We start from the raw sequence: 26037 nt of genomic DNA, 5'->3' as shown, positions 1-26037 counted from the left end.
TTAATAAAATCTGGCATCAACATATAAAAAAAAATCAACGTAGTTACATGCTAATTAAAAAAAAAAATAATATTTTTTTTATTTTCACAGGTTCAATCAACTAAACATTAAGCCTTATTATACATTTGTTGCACAAAACTTGGTGGGTGCAAAGTGATCGTTCAGTAATCACTAATAAGGGTGTAGAAGACAAGACAAGACTATTCATGGCTTTGGATTAATTGTTTTAACAAAAGAGACACTGACCAAAGCTTAAAACTTTATTTTAAATTATACAGTTACAAATTATAATTTAAAATAAAGTAAAGTTTTAAGCTTTGATCAGTGTCTCTTTTGTAAATGTCCAATCATCAATTTCAATATCACAATGTACTCTTGCAAATTCTTAATATAAGTCATCAAAGGTTTGCCACGTTGCATTAAAATAACAGAAATCAAACGCTTGCTGGTGTCGGCCTTCGTGGCTGGGTGTGCTAGCGCTGTATGGTAGTGATAAATTTCTGTTTTGGCGTGAGTTCAAACCCGGTCCGAGGAAAGTTTTTTTTAATTTTTTACGTTTTTATAATAGTTATTAAATTAAAATAATATGAAAATAATACTTAAAAAGTGATTTATTTACTTTTGTACAGATAAGTAGTTGTAGTACTTATGCCCTTGTACTCCATGATATAGGGCTCGTTTTGTTCCCATTGTACTTCATGATATAAATTTTGTGACCTACTTAAAACAACTGGCCAGGATAGCGCGTAAAATAGCTGGCTAGAGTAGCGCGCGGAAAAACGTACTTCCGGGAGTATTACTCTCCTGAGCGGGTCGTTAATGAAGTGGGTTCGTTTTTTTTTTTTCAGGCACACTTCCGGAGAGCTTTGCTCTACTACAGGTAAGGTACCTCAAATTGCGATTACGCATGCCATTCTTGAGCTAGATACGTTCTTACCTAGCTCATAAGCCGGGCCCCTAGTCACCCCAGTTTGAGTGACAATAATAATTTAAATATTAAATTCTCCCATTTGGTCTTTTTCGATTGGCTTGCTCATTGAACGTCTGTCTGGAGCATCAAAACAATGAGAGTGAGAGAGAGAAGATACATTAGGCGGTTGTTCGTTGTTGTTTATGTTTGTGTGATTGTGATATATCTAAAGTAAATATGGATGATTTGGAGTCATTGTGTCGCTTTTGCTTGAAGAACTTGAATGAAACTATTAAAATAAACATATTTACTGAAGAAAATGTGAGCAGGAATATAGTGCAAAAAATTTTGAACTGCCTGTCGCTCATTGTAAGTACGCAATACAATTGGGAATTCAAGAATGAGCAAATGTAATCAATTTTAATCTTAGCAGTTATATTTAACATAATATATCCATAGGACTGCTGATTTATTATAGGGATCTATGATTTTTAAGATTTGCAGGAGATATGTAAGAAATCGTAGCTGTGAGATTTGTAGGTTATCTGTATATGTTAACAGGTTTAGCGCTTTCGGTTTGAATTCACAAGTGCTATAAGACAAGTGTTGTCTCCAGCCTCCCCCCCCCCAAAAGTAAGGTTTTTGTATAACCCGCTCCCCCCACTTTGTCACCGGAACTGGAAGAGTCACTGCCACTAGTACTACTGCTACTAACACTACTACCGGTACTACTACTACTACCACTCCTATTTATATCGAGAACAAAACCCAACCAACGCCTACGGGGCTTCTAACCCATTCCTACTACTACTACTGGTAATAGTATACATGAGAACCCCCTGTCTTGCGTGCGCGAGGATACTTCATATTATATATTTATACGTTACCAAATTAAATCACTGCGTTGTCTTCATTATATGTGCTTAACATTCTATTTTTACTTTCTAGAATAAATTTTGTTGATTTCGATTCGAAAAATGTTAAATATTTTTAAATTTATATCATGATGCAGACCAAAATCCTTGTTGCATATAATGTAATGCGCTATAGCATATAAAGTACAAGGGCAAATAGGTACGTTCTTTTTTATTTTCGTATCAGTGGATAAGTAAATGAAAGTGGGTTTGTTACCCCCTTTCTAAGTTCGTAGATACTCAATGAATAATCCCTAAAAGTATGAGCGTCCAGCTTCTTCTGGAACTCAGACGGTCTTACGTATACTATATCCCTATGATTTTTAAGATTTGCAGGAGATATGTAAGAAATCGTAGCTGTGAGATTTGTAGGATATCTGTATATGTTAACAGGTTTAACGCTTTCGGTTTGAATTCACAAGTGCTATAAGACAAGTGTTGTCTCCAGCCTCCCCCCCCCCCAAAAAAAGTAAGGTTTGTGTATAACCCGCTCCCCCCACTTCTTTGTCACCGGAACTGGAAGTCACTACCACTAGTACTACTGCTACTAACACTACTACCGGTACTACTACTACTACCACTCCTACTTCTATTTATATCGAGAACAAAACCCAACCAACGCCTACGGGGCTTCTAACCCATTCCTAATACTACTACTTCCACTACTACTATTACTGCTACTACTACTACTACTACCACCGCTACTACTACTGCTACTACTACTACTACTACTTATACTAAAGCTTCCTTACCACAAGATATACATCTTAAATCTTTATAACATGCGATTCCGATTCATTATGAACTAATATGAATCGTTAGAAGCACTATGTTTCGTTAAAAATCACTGAGGGGAGCGGGCTATACTCACTCTAAAAGGGAGACCCAAAATAACCCCTACTTTCCAAAAATAAAACTTTCGGAAATATATTTAAAAACTTTGAAATAATAACGTTAATGCGTGTACAATTACTTTCTTCAGTCGTGTTTCCTATACTCCCGTTTCAGAATTGGCTCAATATATATTTATCAAGAGACCATCACCAGAACAGAATACCATTGAAAAAAGTGTTTAGGAATAATGCATAAACAGTGTGGGGTAAGTGTTGTATCGCCGGAAATTTTAGCAAATCTAACGGATCAATTGGAGAATTTATTTTGGTTTTTGAGGAAGCATGATTGAAAAAGTCGGGTTAAGTTTAGAGTTACCCCTCCGTTTTTTATAAAAATTAGGAAAATTTACAGAAGAAATAAGGTAAGAAATGATTTGGAGTTCTTATGTGATGTTTAGGTGTGTCAGGCGAGAAGGATAGTTAAAAGGTGCTCGTTTACTTTTGGCACACCACATTTTGGAAGTTTTACAGGAAAATTGAATACTTCACATGAAAAGACATTTATAAAGAACAAATTTCTGCAAGCGATTGAAATAAATACAAAGTAATACACCTGTATCTTCTGTTTACAAGTATAGGGTTACTAGTGCTTTACGAGGGATAAAATAAGAGTACGGTGCTGGTGTAGTGTAGGCACAGCACATTTTGGAAGATTTACATGTGAAATTGAATACTTTGTATGAAAACATATATTCATAAGGAACATACTTCTGCAGGCATCAAAATTTTATACAAAGTAATACAGCTGTATTTCAGGTTTACAAGTATAGTGTTACTCGTGTAAAATCATTAAAAGTGCTTTACTGTGGATAAAATAAGTGAGTGCGTATGAAAGATGACTCTATTAGATGTTATTTTCCGCCTGCTGTGTATTTCTGCACAGTGTACAGAAGCTGTATTTTGTATTTACAATTGGAACGTTACTAGTGTAAAGCCATGACAAGTGCTATTGAAACTCGCATATTTGCCAGAATCCACTTCTTTTTCACTGCCCTCGCTTACGCGTATACGCACCATCGCTGACGCGCCTGCTCCCTTCGGACGCACCCCCACGCTAACGCGTGGTTCCGCCAGCTTCGTCCTACTCTCACGGTTAGGTAGTGTTTTTAAGTGACAACCTAGCATAGATTGGATTGTGCTTTTCCACTAGTTCTAATTCTGTACATCCGGAAATCGTATTTATACAATCGAAAAAGAATTGTAGATTTTCAACGATTATCTCTGGTGGCCCCCTTGAATTTTATGTATGGCAAGTGAGATATTACCATGTCGTTTACCACAAATCTTTTAGGAGACAATGAGAAATAAATTAGTGAAAGAATTACAATTTTTCAACAATTATTTCTAGTGGTGTGCCGAAACTACACTTGCACGAAATGGACGTTATGTTTACAAGTGGAATGCTACTAGTATGAAACCATGACGAGTGCTATTGAAACTCAGGTCAATATTTAGTAGAAGGGGTCCAGGTCATTATTTAGTAGAAGGGGTCCAGAAGTATGTAAAATATGCAAAATTTACAGGACAAATAGAAGATGCAAGTATTTAGACCTAACATGACCTAACCAAATCTAATCTAATCTAACCTAAACTAAACTAACCTATATTAACCTAATAATAATAGAAATAATCGAAATTCTATTTTTTTTTCTTTAATATATGCTGGACACCTGCACTAACGTAATATGAACAAAAATACCGAAGTTGTAATATTTTTTTAGAAAAATTGCTGGATCCCTTCTGATAAACATTGTCCGAAACTCATATCATTGCCAAAACCCATTCGTATTACTACCTACGATTACGTGTATACCCACCTTCATTGACGCGTGTACTCCCTTCGGACGCACCCCCTCACTAACGTTCGGGCCTCCCAGCTTCGCTCAGTCTTAGATATCATTCGTGCTTTTGAGTGGCCATCTAACACAGGTTGTTTTGTACCTTTTGCACTATAACTTTTATGCATACATGCTGACGCCGTATTTATACGCAAGTCGTAAAAGAATTGTAATTTTTCGGCAATTGCTTATAGTGGCCCCCTTGAGTTTTATCTATGTCATGTGAGATATTTTAATGTCGCCCAGTGCAAATCATTTGGGAAACAATAAGAAAGAAATTAGCAGGATTGGCTGGTTTAAACCAGCTGTTTTTTTTCAAAAAAACCAACTGGTTTAAACCAAAAAACAAAAAATGTTCGTAAAAGTGTAAGTGTTTATAAAATCTTGATGAACACATTTGTGGGTTATCACGTTTCACTCCCGTATATTATTCGCATTATATTCAGACCTAAATTCCCCATTCATTACTCAAATAGATTATACTACAAAAGCAACTTTTTTTTTTATAAGTTTATAAATGTTTATTTTGTGATTTTTTGTACTTATTATTGTCATGTAATTGCAATCGAAGAAAAATTCTAAATATTGTTTCGTTTCAATGTTTACTAGTGATAAAATACATCGAAAATGCCGTACTTTGTGTGTGTGTGGGGGGGGGGGAGTCATACAGACCCCACGAGAGGCATTTAGTGAAATAAGTATCTTTGGTATCTATGTATGTATAAATGAGTCTGAGCCAAAGTGGACTCAAATAATTCGTATCTTTATTCACTTTTCTTATTGATATGCAGATTAAGTCGGTGTATTTCTTTAATTTGGACCAATAAAAGTCGTTGTTAACTAACTTGAACTAAATTAGTTCTTCTGTACTCCGTACTAATTTGAAATTGTTCATATGTAATTCTGTGTAATGGTTTCACTTGTGCAACTGTTTATCTTTTTATCCTTTTGAAATGACTCTTGACAGTTATCTTAAGAAGCATGTAAAGATCAGTACAACGTTTTTTTTGTTTTTTTTTTATCAGGATTCCTTCGTGAGTGAATCGGCAGACGTATCGCATTTGTGACCAATTAGTCCTGGTTCCGAGTTCAAATGGAGGACAATTTTTCTCGGATGTAACTCGAGAAGCGGTTTTTATTCCGCTTTAAGCTTATGTGAACCCTTCCAGCACAAACCGGTTGTTGCATAATAACATCAAGGCGAAACAAACTTATTTCTGTCCATATATGATATGAATATATAGAGCAAATTATTTAAACCAAAAAAACCTGGTTTAAACCCAAAAAAAGGTTGTTCTTTTTTGGTTTTTTAAATAAAAACCATGCTTTTTGCCAACCCTAGAAATTAGTGAAAGAATTATAATTTTTCAAAAATAATTTCGTTTTGCCCCAAAAGAAACCTGCACGGAGAAATGAGTTGAAGTAAATCATAAGGAATTTTAATCGATTTCTGTCATTTAAGAATAGAATTGTACCAGCTATATATATATATATATATATATATATATAAAAACTTTAAATCGTGTGAACTTCATGTGACGTTTCGAGATATCAGACCATCCGCATTACGTTTATCTACTTTTCACCTTTTAATCAAGGGGTCCCGTGTTCAATTCTCGGTCGAACCACAACCCATCTTTCAAGTGTAAACCAAGTAGCGATTCGAGGTGTCCCTTTAAGCGATAGTCTTCTCCGTGATAACCTTGGTATTTCATAAGGATGTTAAGCCTAAACATACGAAATGAAACCAAATTATATATTTCTACTTGAATGAATGCCTGTTGTTTTATAAAGAAGCCAAGCTTGCTTAAATATATCGATAGAAATTGGCAAAATTTATCAACTGCCTACGTAGCTTCCAACATCAACTTGGATTTGACTTCGTTTTAATTTTATTGAATGATATCTACATACCAAATTTGTAATTTAATACCTCAGTTTTAGCGTAGTGATTATGATACGTTGACCTTAAAATTTTACATACAAATACATTTAAAGAAATAACAGGATCTTCCCAATGGCTAAGGCGGGAGTTTACCGATTTATATATAATTCTACTTGTGTTACTGTTTACAGTATCTTTTTGTCCTTCTGAAATGACTCTTGACAATTATATTAACAAGTAAGTCTATGTAAAGATCAATACAACGTATTTTTATCAGGAGTCCGTGAGTGAGTCGGCAATCGCATTTGTGACCAATTAGTCCCGGTTTCGTGTCCAAATGTACAATTTCTCTTGGATGTAAATCGAGAAGCGGTTTGCATTCCGCTTTAAGCTTATGTTACCCCTTCCAGCATAATCTTGTTGCATAATGACACCAAGGCGAAACAAACTAATTTCTGTCCATATCTAATATAACTACATAGAGTAAATTATTTAAATCAAAAAAACCTGGTTTAAACCAAAAAAAAAAAAAAGGGTTTAAACAAAAAAAAAACTTTTTTTGTTTTTTCAATAAAAACCATGGTTTTTGCCAACCCTGAATCGTACCATATATAGAAATGAGAAATGCAAAATAGGGTCAGTGAGGGCAGGATGGATTGATTTAAATCAGTGTGATTTAAATCACTTGATTTTTTAAATAAAAGTCGTTGATTTAAGTCAAATTCTGAAATAAATTAATTTAAAGTTTAGATAAGTAAAATCCCGTTTCTGTTCTGTTATTTCGATTATGGAAGATAATAATCATAATACAATGAGAGACAAATGTAGGTACAGCACACAGTATGAAGACTAGTATCATCACGAAGATGATTAGGGCAAATCCCGTTTTGAACGGGTAACGGAGGAATCTTGCTTTCTCCTCTTCCTAACGTAGGTTTTTTAAATCGTTAACTATTCTGCCGGGGAATCACCATTGACATTTAAGACGAAGATACTTTTGTGTGCGTATGTTTGTTTCCAGATAATAGGGGCGTATTATTTCCAGGGATCCACTCTCCTAAACTTTTTTTTTTTTTATTTTATAAATTAGACAAAATTTATGTATTTTATATGTATTTAGTGCTGCAAGCGAGGTCTGATTTTTTTAAAAATATATACCCCTGCCAAATATCAGTAACTTTTGCGGGAAAAAAAAGTGTCATGTTTATGAACGTTGCTGTACTTTTTTCTTAATGCTGAAGAAACATTGTCTGATATTGAAATAGTTTAACGATTGGAGATTAATTTAAAATTCAACCCCAATACTTCCACTTTAATGGCATAATTAACATTTAACACTAATACCTCATGTTTTATCTTCAGTTAGCGACTTGTATTATACGAGAAAAAAAGATTTGATTTAATTCCAAAAACATTAGTTTTGAAAGCAGTTCATCTAGGCAGCAGTTTATAGTACCAATAGAGTAACAATTTGCTGCCAAGAAATTTCCTGTCATCTCATAGATTGATGAGAAAATGTCAAATTGTGTGTCTCATATTTTCCCCAGAAGAGTAACTATGAAACACCTGTTGTTCCCGGCTTTCTCTATGTGATATTGAGGTATGAAGGAGGCAAACTAAATACATGGAAGTGCGCCGGGACCGGAATACAGCAAATTATGGACGCATTAAAATATTAAATAATACTTTTGATAAAGTGGATAGTTTCAAATATCTAGGATCAATATTAACAGACGAAAATCATTCACGGAGAAATTAAATGTCGACTAAAAGCAGGGAATTCGTGTTACTATTCGGTTGAAAATCTCTTGTCGTCGCGAATTCTGTCGAGGAATTTGAAGCTTAAAATATATAAAACGATAATCATGCCTGTTGTTATGTATGGCTGCGAAACATGGTCACTTACTCTGAGGGAAGAACATAGATTGAAAGTATTTGAGAACAAGATCCTGAGACGAATATTCGGACCCAAGAGGAACGGGAATGGGGAATGGCGGAAATTTCATAACGAGGAACTACATAGTTTATATGGTTCACCCAATATTGTTAGGGTCGTCAAGTCTAGGAGGCTTAGGTGGGCGGGTCATGTAGCTAGAATGGAAGAAAGTAGAAACGCTTTCAAAGTCTTGACTGGAAGACCAATCGGTAAACGACCATTAGGAAGACCTAGATGCAGATGGGAGGACAATATTAAGATGGATCTCGCAGAGATTGGAATACAAAGTAGAAACTGGATGCAGTTAGCTAAGGATAGAAGTCAGTGGAGAGCTTTTGTGAACGCGGCATTGAACCTCCGGGTTCCATAGGCAATAGAGTTAGTTAGTTAGGAGTCAAATTGTGAGACAAAAAAAGTCTTCGTTATGTTGTGTTTATTACATAAAGTTATACAAATATTTGGTTGAGATACAAGAAAATAACTAAGAAAGAAGAAAATAACTAAGAAATAGCTAATGATGTTATTCTAACTTTTTTTTTTTTTTTTTTGAGTTGACGGCGCGAATACGAGCCGAGAATAGCGCAAAACATACTATATGGCATAAAACACTTATCTTAGTGTGGATTTGTGGGAGATAGTAAATACCATCAAAGAGAAAGGGGGTATCAAAATGTACTAAATTAGGTTAGGTTAGGTTAGATTAGATCTTTAAAACAGAGGCATGTGGAACTTATCCAATTTCGAGTAGCGCCAATACGCGCCACTTCCACACTGTCTTTCCCGCGACTAAATCATAACAAGTGTACCTCTCCGCCAAATAGCCCCTTCTGCCTCCACATTCAGTGCCGCCTATATCATCAAAAACAACCACTTTCTTGACTTCAACTATTGTCTTCACCTGACTTTCACTCACTCTTCCACACAAACCAAGATAAATTCTCCAATTGATCCGATAAATTTCCTAAAATTGGTCCGGCGATACAACACTTAACCTCTGAATCAATAGCACTGTAACATTGTTCAACTGTAATTTATTGTTTTAGAAATTTTGTAATTTCGGGGTACAAACTTCACCCGTAAAACATCCCCACCCTAACCCCTTTCGCAAATCCTTCACTGCTGGTAATTAGCAATAACAACGATTTAAAAACGATAAGGAAGGAAGTCAGCCAGAACTCACAGTACACGCATTATCTCTACATTCACAGATACAATTAAGAAAAACTTTTTGTCAAAATGGTCGAATGCGGGGTTGAATCCCAGACTTCCCGATAGAAGCGCAAAAGCTAACCACTCACTCTGGTTGTTGTGCAGTTGTGCTTAACTTAAATATATTCTCTCTCTATGGCCTATGGAACCCGGAGATTCAATGCCGCGTTCACAAAAGCTCTCCACTGACTTCAATCCTTAGCCAACTGGATCAAGATTTTACTTTGTATTCCTATTTCTGCGAGATCCATTTTAATATTGTCCTCCCATCTGTGCCTAAGTCTTCCTAATGGACGTTTTTCGATTGGATTTCCAGTTAAACGTTAAAAGCGTTCCTGCCTTCTTCCATTCTGGCTGCATGACCTGCCCACCTGAGCCTCCTAGACTTGATGACCGTAACGATGTTTGGTAAACCGTATAAATTATGCACTTCTTCGTTATGAAGTTTCCCTCATTCCCGTTCCTCTTGGATCCGAATATTCGTCTCAGGATTTTATTTTCAAATACTTTCAGACTGCGTTCTTCCCTCAAGCGACCATGTTTCACAACCATAAAACACAACAGGCATGATTACACTGTTTTACAAGGGTTGTATTTCTGAAATGAAATTTTGTACTATGAAAGGAATGTGGACATGGAAGTTCAAATGAGACATCCGCTTTGATCCGTCAGGGATAGTTTACGAGTAATTCAATCATTCATGTACTACATATATTCATATACATGCCAAACACAGTATATGGTGACAAAAGGTAATTTGGAAAGTAAGACCTTGCAACATTGACAGCTTCCATTTTTCAGAGGTTGGCAAAACTTGCCCGACAGTGTTTTGTTGTTTCATTGTGATGTTGGGAGTAGTTTGTGAGTTAAACTGAGCATGTGAATCTGGTTTTTTATCGGGCGTTAGTACTACTTACTGTATGTAAACTGAATGCTGTGGATTCATTTTGTTTGTGTTTAAGTGAAGTAAAAAAATGCCTCGCACTCGTGGTTGTAAGTACGCAACTAACAACTTATGTTATGTTGGTGGCGAGTTTACCTTCGTGAGGAACAGGAGGAAAATCACACCCATCATCAAGAGAGCATATAAGCAGTACTTTGGCGTCGTAGCTGGTGATTTTGATAAGAAGTGGTCACCTAATATGTGTTGTGGTACATGTTATTGCAAATTAATTAATTGGTGGCAAGGAAAAAATGTTTCATTATTTGCTGTACCGATGGTTTGGAGAAAACCAAGGGACCATTTGACAGACTGTTATTTCTGCTTAACCAAAATTCAGGGATTCACGAACAGCAAATCAAAGAAACATACTGTTTATCCGGATCTGCCGTCAGCAAGACGACCTGTGGCACATTCTGAAGCTTTACCAGTTCCTTCAAGGCCCACAGATATGGAAGAGATGAGTGATAGTGAAGAAAGTAGCACTACAGAACTTACATCTTCTCCGGAAAAAAAAAGAAGGGATCTCCCGTATAAAGGCACGAGTGCGCCCACGCCACGTGTATTACAGCAGGATGATTTAAATGATTTAGTGCGAGACTTAGGACTCAGTAAATAGAAAGCATAATTGTTAGGCTCCAGGTTACAGGAATATAACCATCTCCACGAAACAACCAACATAACCTTCAGGAACAGAGAACGTGCTTTTGTGTCTTATTTTGCCAGTGATAGTTCCGTGACATCCTGCAACGATGTTCATTGATTAATAACAGCCTTGCACATAACGTACGAACCTGGTGAATGGAGATTATTTTTGGATGCTTCGAAGAATAGCTTAAAAGGTGTATTGCTGCATATCGGGAATAAACTGCCTTCAATCCCAGTTGCATATGCCACTTTTACCAAAGAGAGTTATGAAATTTTCAGAAAGATATTGACCTTAATTAAGTACAGTGAATATAAGTGGAAGGTGTGTTGTGACTTCAAGGTAATAGCATTATTATTAGGGATGCAACAAGGTTGCACGAAGTATGCATGCTTTTTGTGTGAATGGGATAGTCGGGAAAGAACTTCCCACTATGTGAAAAAGGAGTGGCCTAAGCGCAATTGGACAGTGAAAAGAATGTGCAACGGGACAGTCTTGTAGATCCTAGAAATGTTCTTGTTCCACCTCTGCATATAAAACTTGGACTTATTAAACAGCTTGCGAAGGCAATGGATCCTTAGTGGGCCAGCTTTTGCATATCTTGCTGACAAATTTCCTCGACTGTCAGCTGCAAAAATAAGAGAGGGCGTGTTTGTAGGTCCGCAGATACGAGAACTGCAGAAAGTTAGAGGTTTTGAGGCATGTCTCACAGAGAAAGAAAAGCGCGCATGGATGAGTTTTACGAAAGTAACCCAAAACTTCCTTGGGAGAAGACAGGACCCTAAATACAAGGAGATGGTGGATGAAATGCTTGCAGCTTATCAGGATTTAGGATGCAAAATGTCCTTGAAGGTGCATATCATGGACTCACATCTGGATTACTTTCCCAGTAATTGCTGTGACATTTCCGATGAACACGGAGAAAGATTTCATAAAGATATATCCACCATTGAAAAACGGTATGAAGGGAAATAGATGCCCACCATGCTGGCAGACTATTGCTGGTGTATCATTAGAGACAAGAGAGGCACTCAGTACAAAAGAAAAAAAGTAAACCATTATGTACGGTCGACAGCTGTTTCGCATACCTACAATTCTGTGTACGCGTATATGGTGTCAACAATATATAGTAATGCTTTACAAACACAAACGTTACGTGCTGATTACTCCAAAACTATCCCTGATGCAGAAAAACTAAAATCAGATTTGAATTCAGGAGTGAAAATCTTTTCAGAATCACTACTTTGTTACCCAGAAATAGAACTTTTTTACTTTTTTGTAGAACAGTGTTATCGTTTTATATATTTTAAGCTTTAAATTCCTCGACAAAATTATCGACAACAAAATACTTTGAACTGAATAATAACACGAATTCCCTGATTTCAGTCGACATTTAATTTCTTTCTGGCCATAATTTGCCATATTACGATCCCGGTGAACTTCCATGTATTTAGTTTTCTCTGCATTTACTTCTAAACCAATGTCGCTGCAAGCGTTTCATAAGGACTCTGCATTTCATCTATTGTTCTCCTATCATCCCCTAGTAAATTTACATCATCAGCGTACGCCGTGACCTGGTGAATATAATTCAGTTCTAGGCCCTGGTTGCTATCTTTAATTTTCCTTATAACGTACTCCGGAACAAAGCTGAACAATAATGGCGATAACGCATCTCCTTGTTTCAGGCCATTCTCGACGTGGAAGCTCATGAACAAGAATTTTTCTACTCGGACTTTACTTTGGGATTCATTTAAACACATTTTAATTAATCTAACTAGCTTTTTCGGTATTCCGAATTCTGTAAGAATGTTGCACAATGTTTCCTTCCTATCTGAATCGTAAGCTTATTTAAAACCAATAAACAGCTGATGTACTGGGTAATATATTCCCATTTCTTTTCGAGTGTTTATCGAATAGTAAATATCTGGTCGATAGTTGATCGATTTCCCTAAATGCGCACTGATAATCTCCAATAATTTCATCTGCATATGGAATCAATCTTGTTAATAGAATGTTAAGAGAAATGCCTCGCTAATTATTTAATTCAGTTTTGTCGCCTTTCTTGTGAATTGGAACAGTGATTGATTCTTTCCACTCTTCTTAAATGTATTCCTTAGGTTTCCTCTTTTTTCTTTTTTTTTTTTAAAAAAAAGTTTCGTAATGATATGTTGAATTCCTGTCGTTAAAAATTCGGAAACCTTCAGGACTGGGTAAACCGTGATGGTGGTTATAAATCTAGGAAACCGCATGATCAGATGAACAGTCTATTACGCATATGATCCATAAAATTTGGTACTTTCCCGATTCTGAACAACAATGCATTATAGAATTCAGAATTTTACCGATTTTGCAGATTCCAAACACCTGATAGGTGGTAACATTATTACGTACGTGATCAATGAATGAAAAATTTGTTCGAAATATTCATACAATGTATATGAAAGTTAAAACTTAAAAATTTCAAGAATGTACGAACCAAGCGAAACCAAGTTCTTGATGTGCAGCTTTTAAGATTATCATATAAATGTATTTCTCTCATGTTTTATTTTTTGTTTCCAAAAGAGGGTGTGTGATATTTGAAGTAAAAATAGTACATACAATTTTGCTAGTTATTTGTGTATCTTTTTTTTAAGTACTTATTTTTGTGTATAAGAAGTTAAAAAATTACTACATATATATTGGTTAATCCTTTGGAATTCATAATGTAAATATGTTAAGAATTTTAAAAAATCTTTTCGAAAATCATGGTTTATTGCAGAGGTTCTATATTACTATCTACATCAACCACTAATCAAATGAGTTCTTGTGCTGTAGAGAAGCGAAGCAAAGTAAACTTTATCAATTTAAAGCAAAATTTTGAAAAAAGCCCAAAATTTCCCAAGCAAAAAAGCGAAGCAGAAAAAAAAACGAGTTTTATTTCCAAAGAAGCCGATTTTTTTCCTAGCCCTTGCATCTCTACCACTACTGTTTATCAGGGTTGACTGGTTTAAACCAGCTTAAAAAAAAACGAAAAATGTTCGTAAAAGTGTAACTATTCGTAAAATCTTGAACACACATTTGTGGGTTATCACGTTTCGCTCCCATATATTATTCATACTATATTCAGACCTAAATTCCCCATTTTTTACTCAAAGAGATTATATTACAAAAGCAACTTTTTAATGCAACTTTATGGATGTTTCTTTTGTGATTTTTTTTATAGTTTGTTATTATTGTTATGCAACCAAAGGAAAAGTTTAACATTGTTTCGTTTTAATAATGTTTACTATTGATTGAATACATCGAAATGCCATACTTTTTTGGGGAGGGGGTCATGCAAACCCCACGAGAGGCAATTATTGAAATAACAAGAATCTTTGGTAACTATTTATGTATAAATGGGTCAGAGCCAAAATGGACTCAAATAATTCGTATCTTTATTCACTTTTTTTACTGATATGCAAAGTAAGTCGTTATATTTCTTTCACTTGGACTAATAAAAGTCGTAGTGAACTGACTTGGACTAAATTGGTTCTTCTGTACTCTGTAGTACTTTGAAATTATCCATATGTAATTCTGTATAATGGTTCCACTTGTGCAATTGTTTATCTTTTTGTCCTTCTGTCCTAATGACTCTTGACGATTATATTAACAAATATGCAAAGATCAGTCAACGTATTTTTATCAGGAGTCCTTCGTGAGTGAGTCAGCAAACGTATCGCATTTGTGGCCAATTAGTCCCGGTTTCTAGTTCAAATGGAGGACCATTTCTCTTGAATGTAAGCCGAGAAGCGGTTTGGATTCCGCTTTAAGCTTATGAGACCCCTTCCAGCATAACCGGTTGTTGCATACTAACACCAAGGCGAAACAAGTTTATTTCTGTCCATATGTGATATAAATACATAGAGCAAATTATTTTTTTTAAAAAAAGGGTTTAAACCAATTAAACCTGTTTTTTTTTCAATAAAAACCATGGTTTTTGCCAACCCTGCTGTTTATCCAACCTATGTATTTTAAATTTCTTACAAGTTTCTCAGTAAGAAAAAGCTTGAAACACGGGACGATCAAGTTACTTTTATGTGAGAATGCTGAATTTGAATTTTATCCACTTTTTCTGCTGTCACCTTTTTGATTTCAGCGTTAACATGAATATATACTCCTATGACCTCAGGCCGAAGGTCAATGCTTGTACAAAGAATGTTCAAAATCGGCCGATCAGTTTTTGCATGATACTGTTGAATTTTAATTTTTAGCTTGGTCAGTGATGTGTGTCCTTTTTTTCCTACGCCAACATGGATACTAATGAATACAGTATCATTTAAATTTTGTCACATACATACATACAAATCACTTCGTTACCCATTTCGCGCGTTAACGTGTACATCAATTTTTCAAGGACGAAAGAGCACTTTTCAGAGATAAAGCTCCAAATTGATTAGATTTAAATTGTTTTTGTGTGCTTTTGTTCATCGCGCCAAAATAAATAAATATATATAGAAGTATTTGTGCCAAGGCCTAGCTTTGTGCCAAGAGTGGCCCAAATCAATAATTCCTACATTCCACGCCGCTACATTTTCGAAATTTTATTATTGCCTTTTTCTTTATATATTTTTTTTTAGTGTAAAATTAGACACATACTCTGTAAGTTAATTCGTTTTTTAATGATCTCAAGTTAAGTGGGCAATCACTTTCAGTCATTCGAATTTTATGATGATGATAGTGCTACTCTTTCTTAAATGTTCAAAAGAAAAGAAAAAAAAATGAAATCTTTGAGTTTTACGTTCCACGCTTATACCGGCTAGGCTAAAGAAGACGATGATGATGAGAAATGAATGAATGGTGGAATGAAGAAAGTGGGAGGAAACGGGAGAACCCCGCGAAAACCAACGCTCACGGCGTTTGTCCACCACAAAGTTCACTTGGCGCGAGCTGGAATCGAATAAGGGACCCCAAGCACCAGAGGTGAACACTCTACCACTGAGCCACCGCGGCCTCTTTCTTAAGTGTTGTACGAAGTGTATCGTAATATGTAAAAGTATGTAATCTAACTCTTCCAACAAAAGTAGAAAAATCTCGTTAAAAATCATTATGCTACAGCTTGGTTATACTAACAAGAAGTCCAAAAAATCAGGTGGATTTTAGTTTATTTTTCAGGTCCGATTCCTCTCACCTCCCCCCCCCCCCTCCCCAAATAGTGGATCTTTTCGGGCTAGGCTAACTCGAGCAAACCCTGAGCACAGGTTATTGTTCCGGTTACAAATGATTTGAATACCATATAAACAAATCACATAACTTTATGTGTAGGTTATTTTACTTCTTGTAACAGTTTCTTAGAATAATTTATACTAGGTAGTAGAATTGATGTCTACTTCTCTACGGGCTATCCATAAGTGGAACCCAATCTAGGGAAATCTGTACACTTTAAGTTGAAATCCGAACCTCCGTAATGTGTTCAAATTTCGATAATACTATAGAATGCTAGAAAGAAAGAAAACCAGGTGTACGTCCTTCTGTTTTAAGAAAACTGCTTCCTTGCGTACGGTTTACACAGTTTGCCTACTGGAAGCTGTCTATGATCTTTAGGTAATTTCAGAGTATCGCTTCCACATCTGTCCGTTTTATGTCTACAATGTTATATTCAGTCAAGTCATACTCGCTACAACCTGGTAAATGCATAATAGTACTTCGCGAATATTCTGCTGTTGCTAACTCATTTCTGATTAATTTATTACTAAGCCTATTCAGTGGCCATATACACATAAAAGGTCACTCCATGCAGTTACTGCAAATACACAGTAAAAGTTAACTTTAATGAAGCTAGAGCGTTAAACTTGACAACATGTGTTGGCACTGTTTTTTTTTTTTTTTTTTTTTTTTTTTTTAAATAAACATGCCGACAGGAACTAAATGAGTGCTCCTTCTTTAATGAAATAATTTCACCCAATTATTAAACGCTTAGCTATAATTCAGTTTTTACTTCTAACCAAGTTTTAAAATGTAAACTGTCTCAGGTCACTATTTGTGTTACCTAATTTGTCTTGAAGACTGATGCTAATGTATACCATTAAGTAATTTCACTGTACACACTTTTTCAATGTACACTTGACGAAAAAGAATAGCGGCTGTTGAAGTATGGATGAGGAGAATGGAGAAAATAAATAGAAAATGTAAAACAAGTGACAAAGTTTTAGGAATCATATGGGAGAAAAAACAGAATTGGAGGTAATTAAAAAGGAAAAGTAAACTATTTGTAACATTCCTTCGGAAGAAATTTTATTCTGAGCATTGCTGGATGACGGATAACTAAAATGTAGAAACAGAGAGGTCCGCTTAGGACTGTACTCCATGAAATCTTTTCAATTTGTGGCATCTGAATGCTTGTGATGATGATGAATCCATTAAAACTAAATTCGAATTTTGTTAATGAAAGATGAAACAAGCTGTAATTGTACACAGGATATGCAGATGTACAGAGTAAAATGAAAGTTTTCTTTCGTTGAGGTCATACGCAATTAAAACTGTCCAGAAAGTTTTATAGGCACGTGCCTATGTTCTTGTTTGCTGTGTGATGTTTTGCCTTCAAGCGAACCACTGTCAATCGAGTAGGTAGTCCCGAGACTTTCGTTCACCTTTTCATAAATAAAGAAAGGAAGAAAGAAAATCACACCAATTTCACGAAGAGAATAAAATAAAATTTTTATCTGTTGGACTTCAGAGTTAGAGTTTGGGAGAATGTGCGATAGTAGCATTCTGCGCTGATGGGTTCGCTTCTTGACAGGAAATGCAAAAGGAGTGGTTCCTGACTATCCCAGAACACTATGAGCATCAGTTTACCGATCGATGATGTTCGGAACTTCTTCTTACTGGCGAGCCGGGATGTTTCCACACCATGCTCTGATTTTTTGACTCGGGAGTGTGATACAGTATGTACGTTTCGTCGCCAGTGACAATAATCTCCCTCCTCGACGTAACGCTGCAAATGATTCAGTGACATGACTGTTCGCTTGCTCTTGTTAACATCATTAAGAAGCATAGGAATTTACCGACGTGCCACCTTGCGATATCTCAACAAATCGCGGACATAGTCATGAACACTTCCATAGGAAATGTCAAAAAAATACCCTGGCAATGTCCTTTACATGAATACATCGATCCGCTTTCACCATTTCGTTAACACGCATAATGTTGTCTGGTGCCGCTGAGGAATGAGGTCAGCACTATCACTCATTGTCCTGGACATTTTCTCGTCTATTTTCAAACTCGTTGCACCACCAGTGCACACTTCCCACTACTAATAATTTGTCTCCATAAACTGACTGCATTTCCCAATGGATATCTGTGGCTGTGTGTCCCTTGCACCATAGAAAACGAAATTACTTTGCTTCTCATATTGAGTGGACATTCTGAGCGCTCCGACGATCTTTGGCATCTGATAACAGCTCCAAGCAGTGGAGGAAATGGGAAGTTACAGTGGAGCCGTTCCACGGAAAACCTACTGCATCGCTCGTATATCTCGATTTTGTATTAAAATGTATTACAGGCTCGACATAAAATAAACACAAAGATTTTTTGATATTTCCGCGTGGATTTGGATTCGAGACATAAGTGCACTTTCACGATCCATTTTGAGACGAGACAGCCTCAAATCTCATCTGGTGAGCGACATTAGGGAAAATAACGACCTGACTACCATAATGAGGAATATAAAGTTTAATAATAAATTGTTCATTTCAGGTTTCAAGGGTCATTTGTTGGATTTGAGGTCATGCCATGTAAATTTGTGATGGACAACATCGTATCCGTGGGTTTTCTAAGAGTTCTCCCTATTCTACAGTTTCTTTCAACGTCATCATTTTAGTCACTCATCATCTCTCTCCTTAGCCTTCAGGACATATTTGTGGGATGTTAAATTAAAAATTTCAGTTCATTTCACTACAGAAACCTTTAATTCAGTCTGTTGTATCAGTCCAAAATCATTTTACTCTGATCACACCGTAGACACCAAATATTTTTATGTGTAAAATTCATTATAACAATTAATAAGGCACTTGCAAAATACTATGTGTGAATTATTTTGCTTGTTTCCGTGCTTCGCTCAAAAGAAATTCAGTGATTGTTTCTATTTGAAAGTCCTAAGCTTAGTCCCTAAAACAAAATTATTTTTCAGCAAGCAGTGGCTTACTTGAAACATTCGTCTGCCTGCAGACAACACATGCAAGCTACGTGCGTTTCGATGGAGTTAAATCACATGAGCAGGATTTGATCTATTTTTCCCTCTCTCTTGTGGCTTGGGCGAAAGAATTCTTTCAATTTAAGACCTAAGATTATACAGCACAATTTAGAAAATATAAATAGAATATGAATAAACAAGATTAATCCAAGGTAATACTTAGTTTTCATTTGCCACGATTCATGCCTGTTAACCGTGTACTGGGAAATTTGTGGAATCCAGATTTCACACAATTTTTATATTTGGTCTAGGAATTAATTCGTGCGGTTTTTAATAAAAATTGAAGCTTTATTTCAAAAACAAAGTAAATGAATACGTTAACAAAAATATTGTCCATCGCTAGCCACTACTTTCTCCCATCTTTCAGGCAATTTACGGATTCCGTGTCGCAGGGCATTTTTTAAGCTACCTTTTTGTATCCAAATGGATACCCAGGCCCAGCACTTGGATACCCAGGCCCAGCAGTTTGGGATACCCAGTACAATTCATAATTTTTTAAATTACTAGAAGAGTACTTGAATAATAAATTACTTGAATTACTGTAAATTTAAAATTACTTCAATATACTTTGGCTTTGTGACTATATGTATTAGCTTGTATTCTGTGGATAGCTTCATTCTTGAAATTTCAGCTATTCCTCTTTCCATCGTTTCGCGTACTCATTTGTCTATCTCGTAATGATAGCACTTTTATTCTGCTCTAATACAAAGAAAGTTAATAGTCCGCCTAAGGAGTTAGAAAGGTTGAAGCCGAACTTTCACATGTAATGGTTCAAATGACTTTTGGCTTACCTTTTGGATACTCTCTGAGAGAAAATAACAAAGAAAACAACTTGCTCTTTGGATATTTAATTTTTATGAAATGGAATCTTTACTTATTTTTTGCTTACAGCACTGTTTTGGTTCGTTACAATTAAGACTAATTCCGCCTTATGCAGAGTAATTTTGAGTATGATTAGCGCCATGCTAAAGGCCTGACTACTGCAGCAAACATATGTTAGTCGAACTCTTAAGTATGACACAAATCACCCTTTAAAACGTCTCTGCATAAGGCCCATTATTTCTGATAAAATATTGTGAATAGAACTTTTACACTTTTGGGGAACACTTTGCGTTGCGACGTTAGCCAATTGTGTTTCTGACCTGACAAACTTAGATCGAAAACTGCGAGATGTATAGCAAGCAGGAGCTGCTGATTCAGAGTTCGACGCAGATGGCTTTTTAAGGAAACTTTCTCACGCCGAATGATTAATGTAGCTATGTGAAGTCAAAGCCAGGATTGTCCTCTGTCATCTGTAATGTAGGCCCATGTGTTAGAACATATTTGAGGTTAAGGTAACCTGTCTATTGAAAAGGAGTTTAAGGTAAATAGGAAGGAACTAGATCGACAGAATTAGTTAGATTGCCATGTTTTTTTTTCTGCTTGTATGTTTTCTGGAGACAATTGCCACAGATCCGATCTTGCAATGGAGGACCTGTTGGACTGTCCCTGAAATGGCACATTGGCTGTCAAGTTTGAAAATTGTTGCAACGTACTTCAGAACATTGAAAATAAATACAAAAATGTTGCACAAAATAATGCCTAATTTCTATATCTCTCCTGCCTACTTAGAGGTACGATTTGCTGAACACTTGCATACATTGATTGCCGCCTTGGGCAGAAAATTCCATGCAGTTTAAGCTAACAGCTCTCATGTTTGATATCACCAGTATCTTCCAGCAGATGCAGAAAATTTTTCCACGGTCTGATTTTCTACTACCTGATGTTCTTACAGCAAGGGATGCAGCATTAAGGAAACATTTTAATGTTGGAGAACCGCTTTCTAGTGGAAAGGAGGACTGCATAGTTAGCAAGGACGTGGATGACAATGAACAGAGGCGCCAGTGCCGTACAACTGATAATACGCATGTGACTCGTCAGAACAGAAACTGGGAAGCTGTTCGAAGAGAAATAGTGCAGTCTTGCTTAGTATTCGACTGAACATAAAAAGTTACGGCATTCTCAGCTTCATTCAGATTACTTTGTTCGCATCTTCAGCACAGTCGATGATAAATACTGCTCATCCATTAGTAGAAGCAATATTTCGAAAAGGAGTACAGCCTTTTGTCTCAAATGTAAGCCACAGCTTGCCAGGAATTGAAGAAGTACCATTACTAGTGGATAGTGCTGATGCAGGAATGCAATATTCTGTGAGACTGAGGAGACTATTACCAGTCTCCTCAGGAATGCTGCAGAAACTTCTTGCTGCCTTACTTGCAATATCGCCTCATAGCATGTCAGTTGAATGAGCTGTTTCATACAATAATCAGCTTCGAAATATTCATCGTTGTCGATGAGTGAAAACACGACAAAATAGAACGAATATCAGTAAATGGAACGCTACTGCAAACTATGACCGAAGACCGGCTGTAGCGGTGTTCGTGAAGCAAAAGGACGGACGGGAGAGCAGGCCTGATAGTGGTATTTATAAAAGGAGTGAGTTTGTGAGGAAGTAGCCTATTTCAGAATTGAATTATCTGTTATATTCAAAATCAACATATTTATTTCACATAGGTCTATGTTGCGATGTGTTATCAATCAATACTCTTTATTCGGTGATGGTAGATCATGTATCAATTGCCGTGAACGTAATACAGGTGTTAAGACTGCTAGTGATATGGAAAACTCCGTCAAACATACGGTAACTAGATGAGAAACTTACTCGATTGTATTCTAAACACATAAGAAAACAAACAACGCAGAACACATTCAGATGTAGAGTGTGAAAATAATAGCAGGAGTATAACTAATAAAAACTGGGGTAACATACTTTAAAACACATGAGAAACCAAACAGTGTGAAACAGCTTCAGCTTTAAAGTGTAGAAATAATAGCAATCGTATAATCATTAACAAATAACCTAAAATGCTTTAATACATAATACAGGTAATAAACCAAATATGAAACAGCTTAAAATTTCAAGTATGCAAATAATACTAGAAATTAACCAGTTACAAGTGGAATAACACGCTTAAGAACAAGAGAGAAACCAAACAATGTGAAACAGATTGAGAATTAAATATTAAAAATTATAGCAGAAGTGGAACCACTTACGAAAAAGCTTACATGCTATGATTTAAACCATTGATAAGTTTTAAACCTTAAAGATAAATTTTGATTCCATTGTTTTTTAAAAAATAAAGTATTAGTAGTAATATTTAGTACTGAATACATACGTATACACATAAAATGATTTCGTTAGGGAAATGTTTAGTCAAGTTCAGGTATTGTCATTTCCTTGTTGAGTAATTTGTCTCTTGTATTGTGTGTTTTGTATTCTCTCCATCTGTACCAGTCACGTTTCTTTGTCTATGTCCTGTCCATGTCCAATATGGATATAAAAATAAACAAATCAATCAATAAAGGAAAATATTCAATTATGATAACACAGTACGGTTTTATCTTTAAGTACCGACCTGAAGGCGGATCTGCGCTAAAATGTAAAAACGAAAATGTCCGCTCCTGTATTGATGGCAATGTGTTGAATCGGAAATGAAACGGTTAGCAGAAGTCTGACAAATACGTAATTTTTTGTTATATTAAAAGTGTACATTATACAAAAATGCACTTGAAAAAAATCGTTTGAATTTTGTTGTGGGTGTCAAGGGCCCTTTTGTGCCTGGATACCCAGTAGCGATTTCTTAAAAAATGCACTGCCGTGTCGAAAGAATTCCTCATCTTTTGACGCAATCTAATCAAAGATCCATTTTTCGATATTTTCTGAAGAAGTGAACCGCTGTCCAATCAAATCGTTATTCATGCAATCGATCAAGTAGTAGTCAGACGGAGCAGTGTCTGGTGAATATCGCGGGTGGAGTAACACTTTCCATCCGACATTTTCCAAATAGGTTTTGACCGGTTTTGCGACATGTGGTCGAGCGTTATCATCTTGATAAATAAGTTTATTATGCCTGTTATTCCATTCTGGTCGTTTTCAGGCCAGAGCTTGCTTCAAACGCATTAATTGTTGTCGATAGCGGTGTCCATTAATAGTTTCACCAAGTTTCAGAAGTTCATAGTACACCACACGTTTCAAATCCCACCATATATACAGCATAACCTTTGCACAACGAATATCTCGTTTCGGTTGTGAAGGACCTGGTTCACCTTGCTTCACCCAGGCCTTTTTTCGTTTAGGATTCTCGTAATGAATCCACTTCTCATCACCAGTTACAATTCGATGCAAAAATCCCTTCCTTTTCTGTCTTTGAAGCAGCAATTCGCAAACGGTTTTTCTTCTTTCAACGTCTTTCTTTTCAATTCATATGAAACCCAATAAGACATCTTTTGAATCATTCCTATGGCTTTGAGACGTTTGGAAACTGTTGTTTGCTCAACTCCAAATGCTTCTGCAAGTTCGTCCTGCGTTTGACACGAATCCTGATCAAGCAATGCTCTCAATTCTTCATCTTCAAATTCTTTTGGCTGTCCAAATTGCTTTTGGTCTTCCAAGCTGAAATCACCACCTTTAAACCGTGCAAACCACTTCTGACACGTTCGCTCAGCTAGAGCATGGTCACCAAACAGTTCCACTAAAATATGATGACTTGCGGTAGCACTTTTCTTCATGTTAAAGCAATGAAGAATAACTCCCCGCAAAAACACTTTATCAGGCACAAAATGCGCCATTTTCAGTTGAAGAAAAAATGTTGTTGTTTCCGCTTCAAGCAACTGACATATACTAAACAAGATGCTCAATGACTAGTTTTCAACGCATGTTTGGATCAACGAAACTATGGGACAATAAGCTAGTTACGCCATCTTTTGTAAAACCGCACGAATTAATTCCTAGACCAAATACATTATCATATATTATTATTACAGTATTTTATAGAATTGTACAGAAGATTAGCGAACAGATTAGGATTAATATTAGAATCCGGGGTTCGATTCTCGGTGGGGAAACTCGGCGGTCGAAAAGTGTAAAAGCTTTGTCAGGCCAGCCAACGTGGGTATTCCTCATTCACACCAGGCAAATGCCGGGAAGGTACCTAACATACTGGTCTCAGGCCAACTCTTCCCTTTGCTTTCCTTGGATAGTGTGATGTCATCCGTGGGACGTCATTCCTCACACCTGACAGGCTGCATGACTATAGATACCGAAAGCCCAGAAATGCAATAACCTAATCCTAATCCTAAGAATAAAAATAAATATGTGAAAGAAGTAAAATAGAGAAACTATGCATTTAATGTCTTCTGAATGTTCGAACGAGGACTGGTTTTCACTAAGGGACGATATTAGAATATCAGTTCGTTATATTGATGTGGTAAGTCCTATTATTTAGTATGATTCATTTAATGCCCTAAGGAATATTTTCTTCCACACATTGTTTCTTCAACGTAAAGAGTTATTCTTTCTTAAACTTTAATTATGTATTTATCCTGTATAGTTTACATCCTTTGGATAATACCATACGCAAGTCTCTCCTGAGCTTCGGGGGCACTTGATAGAATGCAATAAAGTTTTGTAAATTGTTGAAGCTCTTTATTTCGTAACAGCAATTTAATGCAATCTTTCTTATTTTCAGGTGTCTGCAGAGGATGATTTACCAGATTATATTTGTATGTCATGTGCGGAAAAGCTTGACAGTTTCCAGCAATTTCGAGATACATGCCATAAGTCAGAAAGCTTCTTGATCAATTTAAATTCGATTAGAGGGTCCAGAAAAAGACAGGTGAGAACATAAAACGCAGTTTTTGCCAGTATCTTGGTGAAGGTAGATAGTTATTGACGTCTACATTAATGACATACAGTATTGAACTAAATTTCACTTCATTGGCCATGAGTTCTCACGCCTAGCACTTTAGTACTTTACTAATGTTTCCGAGATTTTGCAGTTTTATTATTGTTTGCAAGATTTTATATTGTCTTGTTTTCCCGCCTAACATCTTTTCCTAATTTTTCCCCCCTTTTCTTAAATATTTTACCGTTTTTTCTCTGTTGGCAATTTTGAGCCAAGCATAGAATCAAATATCTTGAAAGGAAATAAATCCACAAAGAGGCGAAAAAAAGACAAACTAAGAAAATTCATGGAGATGATCGAATGGTTTTTAAAAATTTAGCTCACCAAAACAGATGAATAACAAACAACAAATAGAATCGTCAGGACTATGCATGACTTAAAACATGGAGAAGAATGAAATAAATACCTATGTCGTAAGAGAGAGAGAGAGGGAGAGTGTACGTTTATAATTCTGGCTAAATAGCCGTTGTCCTGGCTATTAACTTCTTCTCTGATAAAACGGTTCAAATTGAATAGAACATCCCAGCTTCAGCCAGTCCAACGCTAGTGCTGTTCGCTTTTAATAATCACTAGAAGTTAGACGATCCTATGTGGGGTCTCATGCAAGATTTTGGGTCTTCTTCAAATAAGCTGTTTTAATCCTTTTTATTTATACTTACGCGTGTGTGTGTATTGAAATTCTTTGTGCAGGAACAAGAATGTGCTACATTTTATACTTTGTTGTTATAACAGAGTGAATTTACAATACAAATGGTAAATTATTCATTGTAGCTTTGGAAAATTCAAGATTACTAATAAAACTCCAACTGACCAAAGCAGTATATATATTTTTTAAGATTATATATTTGTTACAGTTTCGGCTATGTAACATAAC

The 26037-nt window shown here is 36.0% G+C and overlaps 1 protein-coding gene across 23 annotated transcripts in view; it reads left to right on the top strand.

The window, feature by feature from the left end:
* The first annotated feature begins 951 nt into the window (after positions 1-951).
* Positions 952-26037, top strand: part of LOC145680674 (uncharacterized) — a 573261-nt gene continuing 548175 nt past the window's right edge. For 7 of the 23 annotated variants that reach the window (XM_081751532.1, XM_081751538.1, XM_081751531.1 and 4 more), the window contains exons 1-2: positions 957-1279; positions 24948-25094. In XM_081751532.1, coding sequence (XP_081607658.1) covers positions 1148-1279; positions 24948-25094 — 279 coding nt within the window. In that variant the 5' untranslated portion in view covers positions 957-1147. Of the gene's footprint in view, positions 1280-2797; positions 2924-24947; positions 25095-26037 lie in introns of those variants that run through there. The other 16 variants (XM_081751515.1, XM_081751522.1, XM_081751523.1 and 13 more) reach the window with 8 other exon arrangements.

This window comes from Thermobia domestica, chromosome 3 (genome assembly GCF_964235325.1).
Source record: "Thermobia domestica chromosome 3, izTheDome1.hap1.1, whole genome shotgun sequence".
In the NCBI taxonomy this organism is placed as follows: domain Eukaryota; kingdom Metazoa; phylum Arthropoda; class Insecta; order Zygentoma; family Lepismatidae; genus Thermobia; species Thermobia domestica.
This window is presented reverse-complemented; position numbering and strand designations above follow the sequence as displayed.